The 20,321-nt window shown below is 53.2% G+C and overlaps 1 protein-coding gene across 2 annotated transcripts; it reads left to right on the top strand.

Moving 5' to 3' along the window:
• The first annotated feature begins 1,758 nt into the window (after positions 1-1,758).
• On the top strand, positions 1,759-11,208 carry AMN (amnion associated transmembrane protein). 2 transcript variants are annotated; one of them, XM_086708752.1, is made up of 12 exons: positions 1,759-1,899; positions 2,734-2,852; positions 2,958-3,002; positions 8,983-9,070; positions 9,318-9,388; positions 9,525-9,662; positions 9,801-9,909; positions 10,004-10,080; positions 10,270-10,435; positions 10,512-10,701; positions 10,782-10,875; positions 10,956-11,208. In XM_086708752.1, exons 1-12 carry the CDS (start codon positions 1,857-1,859, stop codon positions 11,034-11,036), a joined length of 1,221 nt encoding a protein of 406 aa, XP_086564878.1. In that variant the 5' UTR covers positions 1,759-1,856; the 3' UTR covers positions 11,037-11,208. The 2 variants fall into 2 exon arrangements, with proteins under 2 accessions (XP_086564878.1, XP_086564877.1); XM_086708751.1 differs by having other exon boundaries at positions 9,171-9,388.
• Positions 11,209-20,321: the final 9,113 nt, after the last annotated feature.

Raw genomic sequence — 20,321 nt, 5'->3', positions numbered from 1 at the left:
CTCTGATTGCCAGGGAGTCTTGCCGCCCTCTTCAGACAGAACAATGTCTCTGGACGTGGCCTGCCCAAGGAGGTCAGAAAGTTCCGGGTCCCCAAGGCCCAACCACCCCACCCTCTAGAGCCTCTCTTGGGCCTTGCCCTCAAAGCAGTTCACTTTCTCAGCTGGGAGAAAGGAGCCCCCAGCTTGGGAGGAGAGCACCTCCAAGCTCTCTGCCTTGAGAGCCACAGGTAGGGTGGTGGGAGGAGGTGAGGCGGGCAGAGCCAGACACTCTGCTGGAGCCTCAAGAAGGCCTAGTCAACGGAACTGCCCCCCGGCAGAAGCAAGACCAGGGGCAGAACAGATACGACCCCAAACACCCCTTTGTTCCTGGCGAAGGCCCCCCCCCCCCCACCCCGCCGGGACGGAGCGTCCTATCAGCCCGACAGGCAGACAAGGCGAAAGTCCGGGGGCCGGGGAGACCCCCTCCTCATCCCAGGCTGGGCTGGGGGCCGGCGCCTCCGGGCAGGGCCGGCACCGCCCAGAGCGGACTCGGGGCTCCCTCTGGTTGTTCCTGGTCCTCCACCTCTATAGCCACGCCCACCGCCTGCCCTCATCAGCTCACCCTGGACCCAGGGGCCACCCGCCACTCCTCCCCTCGCCGTCAGCCGTAACCGGCAAGGTGCCATCTGCCCCACCCGTAACCCCCCCCGCCCCCCCACGTCCCTCGTCCAGTTTACTGCCCACAGTCTGTCCACCCACCACCCCCCCCCGCCCTCTACCATCCCATCCCCCACAAACCCACCCCCTTCACCCCCAGCCACCCCAGCCCCCTCCCTCCGCCACCCTGCACGAGCAGCACACCCGTCCGTCCATCCGTCTGTGTCCGGCTGTGCCCCCGGCTCTCGTCCACCCGGCAGCCATCTGTGTGCTAACCTGCTACTCACAGTCCATCTAAATCCTGCCCCCCCATCCCCCCGTCCACCGGCCAGTCTCACCTACCAGCCATTCGTCGGCCCAAAGCCACCACCTTTTCTCACCCACCATTCACGTCAACAAAGCCCCTCCAACATCAACAATTGCTGTCTCACGCACCCGCCGTCCATTTACCCAAGCACCATTTTTGTCCGCCCTCCAGGCTTACCATCTCTCTTCCTCGTGCGGCCACCACCCGCCGTCCGTCGCCCGTCCTTCCACAATCCGCTGCCCTCTATCCAGCCACCAGCCACCGCCCATCGCCCCCCCGGTACCACGCCACACCCACCCCGTCACGCACCACTCATCCTCCACCCGCCAGCGCTCGGTTGGTGTGCCTCGGTGGGTTCGCTCACCGCCTGCCATCCCTCTGTCCCCCGTCCTCGGCTAACCAGAGCACGCACCCTCCACCCCTCACCATGCACCTGCTGCCAGCCATTCACCACGCGTTCTTAGGCGCTCGCCACTCAGCCCACCTACCACCGTCCACAGTGCACCGGCCCCGGCAGGAGGGCCCTGCTCGGAAGGCTGGACACCCAGCTCCCGCGGGTGGGCCGAGTAGGTGCAGCCCCAGACGCGCAGGGACAGAGACAGCAGAGGCCCTAGAGGTTGTTCACCGCCACCACCGTCCCCCCCCCCCCCCCCGCCCCAACCCCACCCTCGTCACGGAGCGGGTGGGTCCTCACGAGCCCCTCTTCCCCGGCGCCCAAGGTCCTCAGGTTCCCGCGGGGCTGAGTGTGGGGGAGGGAGCGAGTCGGACCGGCGCCTCCTGGCGGGGCCTGGAGGTAAATGTGTAACCGCCCGACGGCCGCGCCCCGCCCCGCCCCGCCCCGCCCCTCCCGGTCAGGTGGACCCCGCGGGGCAAAGTCTGCGGGTCGGGGTCGGCGCGACGGGCCCGCAGCGGGATGGGCGCGCTGGGCCGGGCGCTGCTGTGGCTGCAGCTGTGCGGTAAGCGGGGGGCGCGCTGGGGGGAGCGCCTGACAGGCCGCGGGGGGCGCGGGAGGCTCGGGAGGCTCGGCCCGGCTCCCGCCCGAAGCAGCGTGCGCGTGCGGTCTCCGCGGCCTCAGTTTCCCCGTCCCCGGGGGCGCGCTGGCCCTCCCCCTTTGCACCCGGGCCGGCGCGTGTCCCAGGTGTCCGCCCCCAACGCTCCTCAGTCCCTGTCCTTCTCTCCTTTTCTTTTCTTTTTTTTTTTTTTTTTTGGTAAGTTTATTTTTAGTTTATTTTTTTATTTTGAGAGAGAGAGAGAGCATGAGCAGGGGCGGGCAGAGAGAGAACCCCAAGCAGGCTCCACCGCACCACGCAGAGCCTGACGCAGGGCTTGAACTCCGTAACCCTGAGATCATGACCTGAGCCCGAATCAAGAGTCAGAAGCTCAAGGGACTAAGCCACCCAGGCGCCCCCTGTCCTCCTCTCTTAAGCCCCTGGCGGTTCCCTCAGGACACAGATCCCGATCAGAGCCCACCCTCCAGCGCTTTCTACTGGGCAGAGGCCTCCTACCCCCTTCACATCGGTCCCCTGCTGCTCCAACGACCAGCAAACTGGGGGCGGGGCTAGGAGGCGATACGGGGGGGGGGGGGGGGGGGGCGGGCCTAGAGGAGGGCACGCAGGAGCGGGCTCTGCAGATCCGGTAGGAGTCTGTCAGAGCACCGAGGCAGGGCTCCCGCAGGGTCTGGGCTGACAGGGAGACTTCATCTGTGCCCCGGGCTCTGTGACCAACCTTCTTCCTCCTGGGGGTTGGGTTGGGGCGTCTGAGCGGGAAGCACTTAGTCACCCCCTCCCCAGCGATGACCCGCGCGGCCTACAAACTCTGGGTCCCCAACACCAACTTCGAAGTGACCACCAACTGGAGCCAGAACCGGACGCCGTGCGCAGGCGCTGCCGTCGTGTTCCCGGCAGACAAGGTGCTTCCCCTCCCCCAGCCCGGGGCTCGGGGCGGGGACTCACGCGGCCGCCAGGTCGAGGAGAGGCAAAGGGGGTCCGCCAGCCAATGCCAGTTCTTTCTGCAGATGGTGTCAGTCCTGGTGCGAGAAGGTCACAGCATCTCCGACATGGTGAGGGGGAGCTGCGGCTGAGACCCAGGTTGGAGGGGGCTGGTGGTCCCCTGAAGCCCCTTTCTTGTCTTGTGACTGGCCCCCACCTGCATGGGAAACCGTGCAGGCCTTGGGCCTTTGGCTTCTGGAAGGGCTTTCTGGGAGGCTGGGGAAACCGTATGGGAGAGTAGGTCCCAGCTCAGGCTGGGACCTGTACATTTGGAAGATGCTACATCCTGCACTTGCCTGGAGCTTTGCTATGTGTTAAAGGCTCTGATAAGATCTGGGAGAAAGGCCTCTGATAAGGCCTGTCTCTTAAAGGCGGAGTCAGGAAGCTACTGGCCAAATGCAGCCACGTGGCTGGAGCTAACAATGGTTTTTACATTTTTAAGTGGTTGGGGGAAAAAAGTCAAAAGATGAACATTTTTGTGGCACGTGAAATATAGAATTCAAACTTCAGTGTCCATAAATAAAGTTTCATCAGCACATAGCCCTGCCCATTTGGTCACTAGCATCTATGGCCACTGTCACACTATAAGGCAGAGTTGAATGGCCATGATGGAGCCCGTGTGGCCTTCAAAGCTTAAGATATTTACTGTCCGACCCTTTACAGAAAAGGTCGGTGCTCCCTGATTTAAAGTGTCATTTCCCAGGACCCAGCAGCGTCAGGGTCACTCCTAGTTCCCACTGCTCACTGGGGTGGATCATTGTTGTGTCAAACGCACGCCTGCCAGCAAGATGTGACTGATGTCAGGGTTGCTGGCTCTGAGCAGAGGTGGAGCTGGGGGGAGGGGGGCTCCCGGTATGGGTGCCGGAGTTGGAGTCCTCTCCTGGAGGCCACTGGATTTTGCATGGGTGAGCTGGGGAGAGGGGCATCTGGTGGCCCTGGCCCCGCCCAACCTCTTGCCCAGATGCAGGATCTGGGGACCTCAGGCCTAATTTCCATTCCCTGAGGTGTCTTGGTTAATTGATGGTTTTCAAAAGCAGCATTAATTGTGGGACCCGGCCACTCATGGGGCAGGGCAAGTCAGTGCAAGGGACCCCTGCCCTACCTGTGAGCTGTCCCTGCCTGGGGAGGGGCCGTCGGGCAGAGACTGGGGGTCCCGGGTCCTGGCAGATCGGGGGTGCAGATGCCGTTTCACATCTGTCCAACCCAGAGACTAAGATGCGGAAGGGGCAGCCAGGTGGAGGAGGGGTGGAGACCTGGAGGGAGGAGCTGGACCCAGCGCCCCCTCCCCCACCCCCCCTCCCCCCCGCCGTGTGTAATCCTGGCACCCAGGACAGGCAGTAGCCTGGAGCAAGCGGAGAGGGGCATCCGAAGCCGGTGGGGAACCCTCGAGCAGGGGGTCCGTCTGGGGTGGGGTCCCGGGACCGGGGGCCCTGCTCTGATGACCTAGTTATTTTGGTGATCTCCTTTGGAAGCTTGAGCATGTTAAGAGAGGCATTCATTCATGCCTCACAGGTCCCTCTGTCTGGCCCTTCTTTCCATCCCCTGCAGCCCAATTAGGAGCCCCTCCTCCTGTCCTGGGGGCCCAGAAGGTGCCCCCTCACCTCCCAAGTCTGTCTTCTGCCTGCACCGTGGGAGCTGCCCCCCCCCCCACTCCACTGGGCCCGGGTGGGAACTGTCAGGGGGCCCGGGAACAGGCTGAACGGACCCAGAGCTGCCCCCGACCGCCTCCCACCCCCGGAGCACTGAGGTCCCCTCCTCCACGCCGCCTGCCATCAGCGCTGTCCGGCTGCCCAGAGGTAGCCCTAGTAACAGGTGCAGCCACAGCCGTGTTTTAACTTGTCTTTCTCAGGTTTGGGGATTCCCTCCCTGGGATTTTCCCCTTCCTGAACCCCCTCTCCTCTCCCATCTCTACCTTTGGAGGAATCTCGTATTTTCTACCCATGAACCCACTGTTGGTGCGAGATACTGCGAGTGCCTTCCCGCCGTGAGCGTTCTGCCTGTGGTGCCCTTCCCAACAGAAACCGGCGTCAGAATCGACCGTGCGGAACCTGCTGCCTCACACCTGTGTTTCTGGTGTTTTAAGAATCCCTCCCCGCTGCCAAGTCACAGCCATAACCACCCCTGTGTCTGTTAAGACACAGTTTTGCCACCAGGGTCGCACGCTTGAGTGGGACCCGGCTAGGGAAACAGCTTTATTTTTCTCCTTAGAATAAGCCTGATTTCTGACGTCTTCCTCCGAACCACCAGCTTCATGGCGCTGTCGCCACTGTTCATCAAATGCCCAGGGTGCCCGGGGCTCTCTCGGGGCCCTTGTCCCTCTGCTCGCTTTCCCTGTTCCTGCCGGCACCACGCGTCCTCACGCTGTGGCTCTGTGGGACGTCTTGCTACCCGAGGGCAACTCCCCCCTCCACCCTCCTGCCAAGAGGCCTGTTAGTTCTTTGGGGATCTGATGCTGCAGAGAAATGGTAGGGTAGCTTTATCAGGTAACAACAGAAACAATAAAACCCGGGAAGTTTGGAAATGAACACCAGCTTTATACTGTCAAGCCGCCCATTCAGGACCGTGAGCTTCTCTGCAAATATCTCACAGCATCCATCATAAAACTCGATACTGGACTTTTAAAGTGGTCCCCACACAGGTCTTGTATAGTATCGGTCCATTCATAGACCTTTATAGTTTGCTTTCCGTTACGAACGGTTCTCTATTTTTAAAAACTGTGCGTTCCACTTGCTTTTCTTTATAAACACCGATAGTTGTTCCTCTTTCTTTCCAGTCCTGACTCCTTTTCCTTCTTTTTCTTTCCAAATAGCATCGTCCAGGACCTCTCCCCCTATGTTATGCACGAGTGACAAAAGTGGGCCTCTGTGCCTGGTTCCAATGGGAGAGAGAAGGCATGTCTCATTTCTCATTGAGTGAATGTTTGCTGCAGGGCTTTGGTACGTGAACTTTATTAAATTGTGGAGATTCTATTACTCACTTGCTAGCAGCGTTTTAAAAAAATCATAAATACATTTGTGGAGTTCTCTGTTGTTGTTGTTTTTTAATTGAGATACGGTTGTCCCCTGCCCGCTTTTAGCCTGTTAATGAGGTTTTCTGAGGTTGAGCTGTCGTTGCAAGACCGATGGCCCCCTGGGACCTGTAGTTGCAGGTCAAACCTGCCACTTCTTCCTAACACCTGGCTTCCCTCCGTCAGAATGTTTGGATTTTGTTGGCACAAGACTCCTCACTGCCACCTGCTGGGACATCACGGTACATACGTCTGGGAAGTCAGGACGGGAGCCGTCCTGGGACAGGAGCCCCATGATGACCGTGTTTTGTTTTGTTTTTTAAGCTTCTTAAAAGTTTATTCTCTCTTATTATGAGAGAGAGAGAGGGAGAGAGAGAGAATCCTAAGCAGGCTCTGCACTGTGCGGAGCCCGACATGGGGCTCAAACCCACAAACTGCGAGATCATGACCTGAGCTGAAATCAAGAGTCGGACGCTTAACCGACTGAGCCACCCAGGCGCCCCACCATGTACTTTTAAAATACACTATTGGAACTAGTCAGCTGATATTTTATATGGGATTTTTTTTGTATCTATAAGTAAAACAAAACTACAATTTTTCTTGTATTGTCCTCCATTCGGTTTGGGAATCAAGATTACACGGGCCTCATGAAATGGCCTGGGCAATTTTCACTCCTTTTTCCATTTCCCAGAATGACTTCTAAGAAGGAGTCAGTTAGTTGTTCCTTGAGAGGTTAGTATCCTTCACCTGTAAAAAACTTGTACTGGAACATGAGGTCCTTGACTAACATTTCAATTTCTTTAATGCTTGCTGGTCTATTCGGATCCTCTACTGCTTCTTGTGCCCATTTTGACACTTGGAATTTTTCTAGAAAGTGTTATATTTCATCCAGGTTTTCGCGTCCGGCAGTCCTTTTTATTTCTTAAGCTTTTCGGCGTCTGTGTCCACCCTCCTAAGTCCTTCAGTGTGTGGCCGCTGCCCTCTTTCCTCCCGATTTGTTCCAAGCGTTTTCAGAGAAGGCCTCTGTGCGGCCATCATTCCGAAGTCTTTTCATTATGCTCCTGCATTTGAATGGAACTTTGGCTGGATATAAAATTCTAGAAGGGAAGTTCTTTTCCTTTCGTACATAAAATATTGTATTCTTTCTGCATCCGTTGTTGTTGCTGAGAAACCTGACTTCTGAGCCCCCGGGGTGATCTGCTCTTTCTGAAGCTTTTAGAATGTTCTCTGTGTCATTGACTTGTCTGGGTGTGATTTTCCTTGTTTCCCATTCCGCGCTCCAGGAGACCTTTCCACCTGAGGGGTCCCGGCTTTCTTCAAATCTGCAAAAGTCATGCTCCTTGTTTCTTCAAATATTTCCCCTTCGCCCCCACCCTTTATATACGCATTTCTGCACTCGGATGTCAATTCTCTCTCCTCTCCTGGTGGCTCTGCACTTCCCTGCTCCGCCCTGCAGGGTCCCTCAGCAGAAACACCCGTCACTGTGCCTTCTCCAGCTGGACCGGTCCGCATGTTTATCTCACCTATCGTGCTCTTCCTTTCGATGATTACATGTTTCATGATTTATTTATATCTTCTCTTTTGGTTCTTTTTGTTATTATTCAACTTTTAATTCCAGTGTGGTTAACATGCAGTGTTATATTAGTTTCCTGGGTACAATATAGTGTTGAATTCAACCCCCTTTGGTTCTTTTCTTAAAGATTTTTTAAAATGTTAATTTATTTAAAAAATTTTTTTAATGTTTATTTATTTTTTTGAGAGAGGGGGAGAGAGACAGAGCGCAAGCAGGGGAGGGGCAGAGACAGAGGGAGACACAGAATCCAAAGGAGGTTCCAGGCTCTGAGCTGTCAGCACAGAGCCAGACATGGGGCTTCAACCCACAAACTGTGAGATTGTGACCTGAGCTGAAGTCTGGGGCTCAACCGAATGAGCCACCCAGGTGCTCCAAAATGTTGATTTATTTTAGGGACAGAGAGTGCAAGCTGGGGAAGGGCAGAGAGAAAGAGAGACAGAGGACTTGAAGCCGGCATCTGAAGCTGGCTCTGTGGTGAGCCCTACTTAGGGCTTGAACACACAAACTGTGATACCATGACCTGAGCCAAAGCTGTGGCCTCAGTGGAGCCACCCAGGTACCCCTGGTTCTTTTAAAAGACTTCAAGTTCTCCACCTCCCCCATTCCTGAGGCATGTCTGTCCCCACGGCTCACTGCCGCACCTGTGGGTGGGGCTGCCTCAGCTGTGGGGACAGTTGGCCCGTGACCTCACATCCCCCCAGGGGTCGGCCTCTTGGTCAGGGCCGGTGCTCAGGTAGGGGACAAGCAAGCTAGGGCTCGAGGCCCGGCCCTGAGTGGGCTGCCCACGGCGACAGGGAACCACACACGATTCCTGCTCCGCGCAGCTCTCCCGGCCCAGCGCTCCCCTCCAACCCCAACCCCAACCCGGAAGGTCAGGAGGAGGAGGCCTGGGGTCCTGGGGCTTGGGGGCGGTGGGGAGGGAGAGGGCGGCAGGGACTCCGTCACCTGGCCTTCCCACTGTCAGATCCTCTGACACCTGAGGCCTGAGCTGTGACCGGACTTCTGTGGCGAACGGGCAGGGCTGCACGGGCTGCCGTGGTGGAGCCCAGGCCCGCAAGGGAGACAGAGGCCGCGCTGAGGCCCCGGCACCCCCAAGTGCAGCCCCCTCCCCTCCCTCCCAGTTCCGGCTGCCTTCACATTCCCTTGCGGCTTGGGTTCCTGGCTGGAGCAGCTCCCCCCACCCCGCCCCGCGGTGGGGGGATGTGAGAGGCCGTGGCCCGAGTGTCACCCTGCCCCAAACTCTCCACGCGCCCAGGTCTCAGGCGGGGTCTTGCTCCTCGGTCTGCAGTCCCGCTCCCTGGGACTTATTTGAACCTCGGCAGTTACGGGCCGCCCCCAGCCCCTGACCTCACCCGCCCGCTCCGCGGTCTGCACTCCCTCCCCCGGGGTCGCGGAGGGGGGACGGGTCCCTCTGGGACCCGGGACCGCCGCCTGAGCGGCCCCCCCCCCCCCCCCCCCCCGCTTCCTGCAGCTCCTGCCGCGGGACGGGGAGCTCGTCCTGGACTCGGGAGCCGGCTTCGGCGCGGCGGACGCTGGCAGGGACCCGGACTGCGGCGCAGGTGAGGGGCCGGGGCGGGGCGGGGCGGGGCGGGGCGGGGCCGACGTCTGCCGGGGGCGGGGGCGCCCTCGCGCGTAGCTCAGGGACGCGCGCCCACCCAGCCGCCCCCGCGCTCTTCCTCGACCCCGACCGCTTCTCGTGGCACGACCCGCGCCTGTGGCGCTCCGGGGGCGCGGCGCGCGGCCTCTTCTCCGTGGACGCCGAGCGCGTGCCCTGCCGCCACGACGACGTCGTCTTCCCGCCCGACGCCTCCTTCCGGGTGGGCCTCGGCCCCGGCGTCGGGCCCGTGCGCGTCCGCAGCGTCTGGGCTCTGGGCCAGGTGAGCCGCGCGCGCGGGGCCGGCCCGCGTCTCCCCTGCGCGCCTCGGCCCCTCCCGGGCCCCACGCGAGAGTTCCGGGCACTCAGTCGCTGTCCCCTCCTCGGGCTGGCGCCGCCCGCGACCCGGCCACCCGCAGACGTTCACGCGCGACGAGGACCTGGCTGCGTTCCTGGCGTCCCCCGCCGGCCGCCTGCGCTTCCACGGGCCGGGCGCTCTGAGCGTGGGTGCCGAGGCCTGCGCCGACCCGTCGGGCTGCGTCTGTGGCAACGCCGAGGTGAGCGCGGAGGGCACCGGGGTGGCCCGGGTCCGCGGGGGGTGAGGGTGGGGGAGGGGCGGGGCTGGCGCCTGGCCCTCCCTCGACGCGGTCTGCCCCTCCCCCTCTCCGTGCCGACGGCCGCTGGCCCGCCTCCAGGTACAGCCGTGGATCTGCGCCGCCCTGCTCCGGCCCCTGGGCGGTCGCTGTCCCCCGGCCGCCTGCCGTGACGCCCTCCGGCCCGAGGGGCAGTGCTGCGACCTCTGCGGTGAGCACCCCCTCGTGTTTGCGGGGACGGCCTAGCTACCCTGGTTCGCCCCCGGCCTCACTTTCTCTGCTGGCCCTGGGCCCTCCTGTCGCAGGAGCCATCGTGTCGCTGACCCACGGCCCCACCTTTGACATTGAGCGGTACCGGACGCGGCTGCTGCGAGGCTTCCTGGTAATGGGGCCGCGCTCCCCGCCCCCCCCCCCCCAGCCCCTACCGCAAGACCCGCCCGGGGCCACACTTTGCCTCATTGACGCGGTTACTCTCCGCGCACCTGCCCACCCTGTGTCCCTGCTGCCGACGCCCCCGCGGGTCCGAGGGCGAAGTCCCTGGGATAACCCTGTCTCCACCCCCTCCCCCCAGCCCCAGTACCAGGGGCTGCAAATGGCCGTGTCCAAGGTGCCGCGCCAGAACGCAGGCGCCGAGGCAGACACGGAGATTCAGGTGGTGCTGGCAGAGACCGGGCCCGACGGGACGGGCGGCGCGGGGCGGCTGGCACGTGCCCTCCTGGCTGACGTCGCGGAGCACGGTAACCGCGGGTGCCCTTTTCCCGGCCCCTGCCCCGCCCCGCCTGGCGGAGACTGAGCCGGCGCCCTCCGTTGTAGGCGAAGGCCTGGGGGTCCTGTCCGCGGCAGTCCGGGAGTCGGGCGCGCCGGTCGGGGACGGCTCCGCAGCGGGACTGGAAGGTTCGGGAATGCGCGCGGGGCTGGCAGGCGGCGTGGCGGCGGGGCTGCTCCTGCTGCTGCTGGCGCTGCTGGCGGGGGCGCTGTTGCTGCGTGGCGCTCGGAGCTTCAGGTACGCGGGGGTGCCGCGGGGGACGGAGGCTCACGTCGCGGAGGAGGACCGCGGGGTTCATGTACGTCCTTGTTCCCCAGGTGGAGTAGGCGCGACGAAGCGGCCCCAGCGCCCTTCGTGGCGCCCTTGGGCTTCTCCAACCCGGTGTTCGACGTGGCGGGCTCAGTGGAGCCGGTGAGGGGACGGGTGTGGGTAGCGGTCTTCCCCGGGGCTGTGCTGGGTGCAGACGCACCTTGACCCTGCGCACCCTGCAGCCTTCCGCCCCACAGGTGGAAAACAGCAGCGTCAGCCGCAGCTACTTCGTTAACCCTCTTTTTGCCGAGGCGGAGGCCTGAGCCCCCGTGTGACTGGCCAGCCCCCCTTCTGCCCTCCGCCGCCCCATTTCGAGAAACGTACGGGTCCATGACATTAAAAGATCTCCGTTCCCTTTTCCACACTCCTTGTCCCCAGCCCCTGCAGACCAAGGACAGGGTGGCTTTGCCTAATAAAGGGGTTTCTTGCACCTGCTATCAGTTGCCTCCTGTGTCCCCACCCCTTTGCCTTTGCTTGAATGTGGAGAGCCGGCCAGTGCCCTGGTCACTCCATTGGTGAAGGGTGAGCCTCAGAGTCCTCCCTTCTGGTCACCTGCAAAGGGCAGTTCTGGGCACTACCTGTAGAATGGGTCCCCGAGAAGATTGCAGTCTGCAGAGTTGCCCCTAGAACAAGGAGGGGGCTGGAACTCGGGAGATGGGGTGGTTAGAAGCCAGCAGGAGTGAGGCACCTGGTGAGGCTGGCTGTCCAGTAGTCCCCCAACATCATGCCAAATGGCTGTTGACCTTGCAAATACAACAGCCGGCCATTTTACCAGAAAAAACGGGTTTGTTCTGGAATGGCAGAGGAGTTGCACTTCGGGGTATGCAGGCTGTGGCGAAACCGCGGGCAGGCAAGTCCGGAGACCAAAGGAGAGGAACACGGTAGAGAAAAGGCAGGGGGTTGGGTGGGGCTGGTCTGAGTGGCGGTCCACCGGGGGCAGCGGGCATTGGGGCTGGTGGCGCTTTCTCACTGGCTGGCTGGTACCAGGCCGGAAGGGCTTCCTCCTCCTGCCGGTCCGGTGGGGGGACGGAGGGCAGGTGGGTGCGGTGCCCACCGGCTGGAGGCTCCGTGTGGATGAAGTAGCCTTCACTCAGGCTCCCATCTTCCTCTTCTGATGAAGATTTTTCCTTAAAAGCATCACTGATCAAGAGTTACTAGTGTGTCATTTGTGTCCCTCAGTGCCAGGAAAGACCTTTCCCACGTGGTGGGTCCCACATCGGAGGGAAAGCGCATAGCGGTGAGAAACATTTAAGGCCGCATTTGAATAGTGAGGAAGGTTCGGAGGAAGGACTCAGGGGTTTCCCATCCGAGGTCCGCTTCCTGCTGAGGTCGCTCCTGTCGGAGATCATCTCCAAGCAGTGAGCTGGCGTCACCTAAATGGTTTCTACAAAGGTTTGACAAGCACCGGGAAGAAACAATGATTACGCAGGGCTGGTGAGCAGCACCTGGCAGGGGCCCTTCCAACGAGGTTGAAGAGACCTTCTGGAGTGTCTTTTGCAGTCGACGGAACGTCTGGTTGCAGGTGGTGACCTTCGCTCTCTGCATCTCATGGGCGCGTGCCGTGGAAAGATGGTTCTGCTCACGAGCACGGGTTCTCAGTAGACAGGGTTCGGCCTTTGCGGTACTGGGGTACCTGCTCTTACCAGCTGTGGATCGGAGCGGGCAGGAGCCAGGTGCACCCTTGCCCTGTAAACTACCCCAGAGGGGGTGGAGCTGAGATTTAGAAGGGCCGATAGCAGTGCTTTTGGCCGGGGTACTGGAAGCATCTTCGCCAATTTTGCCAGTTGGGTTTTTTTTTTTTTTTAACTTTTTAAATGTTTATTTTTCAGAGTGAGCGAGTGAGCGTGAGTGGGGAGGGGCAGAGAGAGGGAGACAGAGGATCTGAAGTTGGCTCCACGCTGACAGCCCGATGCGGGGCTCAAACTCACGAACCTCGAGGTCATGCCATGAGCGGACGTCAGATGCTTCCCGGACTGAGCCACCCAGGTGCCCCTGCCAGTTGAGTCTAAATAATGCCGTGTGTTTTCCTAGCCCTGAGGGCTGGGGGTGGGAAGCACAGTGCTTTAGAACCGGCTCAACAGCACAGACCTGTTGAGTCACCTGAACTGTGACACGGGTTTTCCAGTGACTGGAGTTCAAGGAGGTTTCCCCAGGTAGGGATGGAATTTTCTATTAGGACTTTTGCTGTTACCCGTCTACAAGGGAAAGCCTCAGTCCAGGAGGAAACCTACAACCCACGACTAAATCCTATTTCTATCAGCTCCACGGGGGGAGCCGATTAAAACCCACTTGCCAGACCCCAAATGGTCCATTGAGCAATTAAAACGCCTGAGGGCGCTGAGGGCAGGTTTCCCAGGACTATTTGGGGCAGGTGGGATAGTCAGCATTCTGTGGCCTTGCTGATGTTCTCCTGTCTGCGTTAGTGTATAAAGTCTGTCATTTAACCAGCAGACCAGTGACTGCACGCACAGTGGTCGGGGATGGGAGTTTTAGAGTCTCTGGCGGGACTGGATGGGTCTTTGGTCCCAGCTAGAGTTCTCTCATATTGAACCAACACACTTCCGATATTGTTTGGCTCTCTTTGGGGCTGACTGGTGGGCATTTGTTGATTTTTCTAGGTGGTCATTTGGGGGACCACAACGGAGGTCTGGTTGTTGGTTTCTTTGAGAGCAGCGTCGTTGGTGGCACTGTCAGTGAGGTGGTTCCCTTCGCCGCCAGAGTCAAGTCTGAAGTGCCCAGAGACCTTAATGATAGAGCCGCTGGCGAAAGTGAGGCATCTGATACAGTTAGGGCCATTTTCAATTTTATTCCCACTAGAGGTGAGGAAACCTCCCCGAACGTCCCAAAGTCCTGGGCTCCCTGTACCGACAGCAGGTACAGATGTTTGTGGTTTGGCCCTCGGCTAAGGTGCAAGCCTGAGAGCATCTACCTCAGGCGGAGTTGGGCTGAAGTAATCCATGAAGTGGTGACTACGGTAAGTGTGGTTACCGCCTGTCACCGTCCAGAGTTGTTCCGGTGCTAGCGACTCTCTTCCTTATGCGGCTCTCACAAGCCCCGCCTTTATACCTGGAAGACGGTGCATCCTAATCCCCTTCACCTAGTTCATCCGTCCCCACCCCCTCCCTTCTGGCAACCACGGCTTGTAAATTAGTGCTGTCATAAACACAGGGGAGCAAACGTCCTTTCAAATGACTATTTCCATCTTCTTCGGATAAATACCTCAGAGTGGAACTGCGGGATCATACTGTAGTTCTGTTTTTACTCCGTACGGTTTTCCAGAGTGGCCGCACCGGTTTGCATTCCCACCAGCAGGGCAAGAGGGTCTCCTTTCTCCGCATCCTCGCCAACACCTGTTGTTTCCTATGTGGTTGACTTTAAAGGCCGTTCTGACAGGTGCGAGCTGACACCTCGTTGTGGTTTGGGTCGGCATTTCCCTGACGGTTAGCGCCGGTGAGCTGCTTCTCGTGTGTCTGTTGGCCATCCGTAGGTCTTCTTGGAAAACTGTCTATTCAGGTTTTCTGCCCACTTAAAAAAATGGGATTGGTTTTTTTGATACTGAGTTTTAAGAATTAAAAAAAATTTTTTTAATGTTTATTTTTGAAAGAGAGAGCATGAGCAGGAGGTGGGGGACAGAGAGAGAGGGAGACACAGAATCCAAAGCAGGCTCCAGGCTCTGAGCTGTCAGCACAGAGCCCGATGTGGGGCTCGAACCCATGAACCAGGAGATCATGTCCTGAGCCGAAGTTGGACGTTTAACCAACTGAGCCACCCAGGTGCCCCCATGAATTCTTTGTATATTTTTAATGTTAACCCCTTATCAGATACAAGATATAGTATTTACAAATAGCTTCTCTCACTCAGTATGTCACTTTTTTGTTTTGTTGATGGTTTACTTTGCTGTGCAAAAGCTTTTTAGTTTGATGTAGTTTCATTTATTTTTGCTTTTGTTGTCCTTGCCTGAGGAGACAGATCCAAAAAACTATTGCTCAGACGAATATCAAAGAGCTTGCTGCCTTTTTTCTTCTAGGATTTTTATGGTTTCAGGTGTTCTGTTTAGGTCTTTAATCCATTTAAAGTTTGTTTTTGTGCGTGGTGTAAGAATGGTCCAGTTTCACTCTTTTGCATGCAGCTGTCCAGTTCTCCCAGCACCATTTCTTGAAGAGACTGTCTTTTCTTCACTGGATATTCCTGCCTCCTTGGTCATAGATTAGTTGACCATGTAAGTGTGGGTTTATTTCTGAGCTCAGTGTTTTGTCCCATTGGTCTATGTGTGTTTTTGTGCCAGTGCCGTACCGTATTGATTACCACAGCTTTGTAGTATACTTTGAAATCAGGAAGCAAGATTCTAGTTTTGTTCTTTTTCAAGATTTCTTTGGCTATGCATGATCTTTTGTGGTTCCGTATAAATATAGGATTATTTGTTCTAATTCCGTGATAAATGCCATTGGTATCTTGACACAGATTCCATTGAATCTGTAGGTTGCTTTGGGTGGTATGGACATTTTAACATCAGCTTTTCCAATTTACAAGCATAGTTTATTTTTCCATCTTCTGTGTCCTCTTTAATTTATTTCATAAATGTCTTATAGTTTTCAGAGTACAGTTCTTTCACCTCCTTGGCTAAATTTATTTTTAGGTGCTATTTTATTCTTTTTGATGAAGTTGTGAGATTTTTTTTTCTAAATTTTTAATATATTTTTTATAAGTTTTTTTTTTGATGTTTATTTTTGAGAGAGACGGAACATGGTGGGGGAGGGGCAGAGAGAAGGAGACATGGAATCTGAAGCAGGCTCTAGGCTCTGAGCTATCAGCACAGAGCCTAACTTGGGCTCAAACCCACAAACCATGAGATCATGACCTGAGCCAAAGTCGGATGCTCAACCGACTGAGCCACCCAGGTGCCCCCAACTTTTAAATATTTAATTGAATTATAGTTGATATACAATATTATATTTGTTATATAACATAGTGACTTAACAATTATATGCATTACAACACGTTCACCATAAGTGTAGTTACTATCTGCCACCATACGAATGTATTACAATATTATTGACTATATTCCCTATGCTGTACTTTTCATCCCTGTGATTTATTTTATAATCGAAAGTGTTTTTTTAAAGACTTTTAAAGTAATCTCTACTTTTGAAATGGGGATTGAACTCACAACCCCGAGATCAAGAGTCACGTACTCTACTGACTGAACCAGCTTGGTGCCCCTATAATTGGAAGTTGTGCCTTCAATCCCCTTCACCAATTTCATCCATCTCTCTTCTCCCTTTCCCTCTGGCAAGCTACCTGTTTGTTCTTTGTGTCTATGAGTCTGTTTGTTCATTTGTTTTTACTTTTAGATTCTATATACAAGGAAAATATATGGTATTTCTCTTACTCTGATTTATCTCTCACAGCATTATATCCTCTAGTTCCATCAATGTTGCTGCAAATGGCAAGATTTCATTCTTTTTTATGGCTGAGTAATATTCCATTGTTTATACACACCAGATCTTCTTTATCCATTCATCTATTTAATTTTTTTAATGTTTATTTATATTTGAGACAGAGAGCATGCACAAGTTGGGGAGGGGCAGAGAGAGAGGGAGACACAGAATGTGAAGTGGGCTCCAGGCTCAGGGCTGTCAGCATGGAGCCCGATGCGGGGCTCGAACTCACAAACTGCGAGATCATGACCTGAGCTGAAGTTGGACGCTTAACCGATTGAGCCACCCAGGCGCCCCTCCACTCATCTATTGATGGACACTTGGGCTGCTTCCACATCTTGGCTGTTGTAAATGATGCTGCATAAATCATACAGGAGCATAGTTCTTTTCAAAATTAATGGTTTCATTTTCTTTGGGTAAGTACCCAGAAATGGGATTAGTAGATTATATGGTATTTCTAGTTTTAATTTTTTTGAAAAGCCTCCATATTGTATTCCATAGTGACTACACCAAGTTACATTTCCACCAGCAGTGCATGAGGGTTTCCTTTTTTCCACATCCTTACCAACACTTGTTTTTTCTTGTCATTTTCATACTAGCCATTCTGCTACGTGTGAAATGGATATCCCATTGCAGTTTGGGGTTGACATTTCTCTAATGGTTAGTGGTGCTAGGCATCTTTGCATGTATCTGTTGGCCATCTGTATGTCTTCTTGGAAAAATGTTTAGGTCCTCTGCCCATTTTTTAATTGGATCGTGTGTGTGCGTGTGTGTACACATACATACATACGTGCACTGAGTTGTATGAGTTCTTTATGTATTTTGGATGTTAATCCCTTATCAGATACATAATTTGCAAATAGCTTCTCCCAGTCAGTAATTGCCTTTTTATTTTGTTGATGGTTTACTTTGCTGTGCAAAACCTTTCTAGTTTCATGTAGTCCCAATTGTTTATTTTTGCTCTTGTCTCTCTTGCCTAGGGGGAGAGAGCCAGAAAAATATTGCTGAGGCTGATGTCCAAGAATTTGCTGCCTATGTTTTCTTTTAGGATTTCTGTGGTTCTGGGTCTCACATTTAGATCTCCAATCCATTTTGAGTTTATTCTTGTGTGTGGCATAGAGACAGTGGTCTAGTTTCTTTGTATGTAGCTGTCCACTTTTCCCAGCACCATTTATTGAAGAGGCCATCTTTCCCTCATGTTATATTCCTGCCTCTTTTGTCATATGTGCATGGGCTTATTTCTGGTTTTATCATTTTGTTCCATTGATCTTTTTTTTTTTTTTTTTTGCAAATACCATACTGTTTTGATTACTGCAGTTTTGTAGTATGGTTTCAAATCTGGAATTGTGATACTCCCAGCTTGGTTATTCTTTCTCAAGATTGCTTTGGCTATATGGGGCCTTGTGGTTCCATTCAAATTTTAGGATTACTTGTTCTACTTGTGTGCAAAATACTGTTGGCATTTTGATAGGGATTTCACTGGTTCTGTAGATTGCTTGGGTAGTATGGACATTTTAACAGTATTAATTTTTTCGATCCATGAGCATGGTATATCTTTCCCTTTATTTGTGTTGTCTTCAATTTATCTTATCAGTGTCTTACTGTTTTCAGAGTACAGTTAATTCGTCTCTTTGGTTAAATATATTCCTGGGTATCTTGTTCTTCTCATCAATTGAATATGAGATTGTTTTCTTAATCTCTCTTTCTGCTAGTTTGTTATTAGTGTATAAAAACACAACAGGTGCCTGGGTGGCTCAATTGGTTAAGCATCTGACTCTGGATTTTGGCTCAGGTCATGATCTCATGGTTTGTGAGTTCAAACCCTGTGTTGGGCTCTGTGCTGGCAGTGTGGAGCCTGCTTGTGATTCTCCTTTTCAAAGCAAATAAACTTAAAAATGTTTAAAGAAACACAACAAATTTTTAATATTTTATATTCTGCAACTTTACTGAATTCATCTATTCTTATTTTTAAAATTTTTAAAATGTTTTATTTTTTTTTTGAGAGAGAGAGAGAGAGAGAACGAATGAATGAATGAATGAGTGGGTAGGAGCAGGGAGAGAGCAAGACACAGATTCCGAAACAGGCTGTAGGCTCTGAGCTGTCAGCACAGAGCCTGATGCAGGGCTTGAACTCTGGAATGAGATCTTGACCTAGGCTGAAGTCGGACACTCAACCAACTGAGCCACCCAGGTGCCCCATGAATTCATTTATTCTAATAATATTTCGGTGGAGTCTTAACGCTTTCTGATATGTTACATGTCATCTGCAACTAGTGATACTTCCAGTTCTTTTTTTTAAGTATCATTTTGGATGCCTTTTATTTCCTTTTCTTGTTTGATTGCTGTGGCTAGGTATTCCAGTACCATGTTGAATAAAAGTGGTGAGTTCATATCATTGTCTTGTTCCTGATCTTAAAGGAAAAACTTGGAGCTTTTCACCAGTGAATTTTATGTTAGCTGTGGGTTTTTCATATAAGGCCTTTATTATGTTAAGGTATGTTCCCTCTACAACTACTTTGTTGAGAGTTTTTATCATGAGTAGATGTTGAATTTTGTCAAAAATGCCTTTTTTGCATCTATTGAGATGATCATACGACTTTTATCCTTAATCTCGTTAATGTGGTATATCATGCTGATTGTGCAGATTTTGAATCATCTTTGTATCTTTGGAATAAATCCTACTTGATTGTGGTGAATGACCCTTTTAACGTATTAAATTTGGTTTGCTAATATTTTGTCAAGGAGTTTTGTATCTATGTTCATCAGCGTTATTGGCCTTTAATTTTCTTTTCTTTCTTTTCTTTTTTTTTCTTTTGTAGTATCTTTGCCTGGTTTTGGTATCTGGGTAGTGCTGGCCTCAGAATGAATTTGGAAGCATTCCTCTCTCTTCTACTTTTTGGAACAGTTTGAGAATAGGTATTCACTCTTTTAATGTTTGGTGGAATTCATCTGTGAATCCATCTGGTTCAGGACTTTTGGGGAGTTTTTAAAAGTCATTGTTATGAATTCAATTTAATTACTAGTAATCAGTGTGTTCAGATTTTCTCTTTCTTCCTGATTCAGTCTTGGAAGATTGTATGTTTCTAGGAATTTATCCATTTTTTAAAGGTTGTTCAGTTTGTTGGTGTGTAATTTTTCTTTTTTTAAAATCTTATTTATTTTTTTTTAATTTACATCCAAGTTAGCATATAGTGCAATAATGATTTCAGGAGTAGATTCCAGTGATTCATCCCCTATGTATAACACCCAGTGCTCATCCCAACAAGCTCTTCCTTAATGCCCCTTACCCATTTAGCCCATCCCCCCACCCACGACCCCTCCAGCAATCCTCAGTTTATTCTATGTATTGAAGAGTCTCTTATGTTTTGTCCCCCTCCTTGTTTTCATGTTTTTGCTTCCCTTCCTTTTTGTTCATCTGTTTTGTATTTTAAATTCCACATATGAGTAAAGTCATATATTTGTCTTTCTCTAATTTCGCTTAGCATAATACCTTCTAGTTCCATCCATGTAGTTGCAAATGGCAAGATTTCATTCTTTTTGATTGCCAAGTAATACTCCATCATATATATATATACATATATATATATATATATATATATATATATATATATATATATGTATACACACACACACACACACATATATACACACACCACATCTTCTTGATCTATTTATCTGTTGATGGACATTTGGGCCCTTTCCATACTTTGGCTATTGTCAATAGGGCTGCTATATATATACATTGGGGTGCATGTGCCCCTTCAAAACAGCACATCTGTATCCCTTGGATAAATACCTAGTAGTGCAATTGCTGGGTTGTAGGGTAGTTCTATTTGTAATTTTTTGAGGAACCTCCACACTGGTTTCCAGAGTGGCTGCACCGGTTTGCATTCCCACCAGCAGTGCAAAAGAGTTCCTCTTTCTCTGCATTCTTGCCAACATCTGTTGTTGCCTGGGTTGTTAATGTTAGCCATCTGATAAGTGTGAGGTGGTATCTCATTGTGGTTTTAATTTGTATTTCCCTGATGAGTGATATTGAGCATTTTGTCATGTGTCTGTTAGCCATCTGGATGTCTTCTTTGGAAAAGTGTCTATTCATGTCTTTTGCCC

The sequence above is a fragment of the Puma concolor genome, chromosome B3 (assembly GCF_028749965.1).
Source record: "Puma concolor isolate L17-30 chromosome B3, mPumCon1.1.hap2, whole genome shotgun sequence".
NCBI lineage: Eukaryota > Metazoa > Chordata > Mammalia > Carnivora > Felidae > Puma > Puma concolor.
The sequence above is the reverse complement of the archived record's forward strand: the minus strand, read 5'-3'. Positions and strand labels throughout refer to the sequence as shown.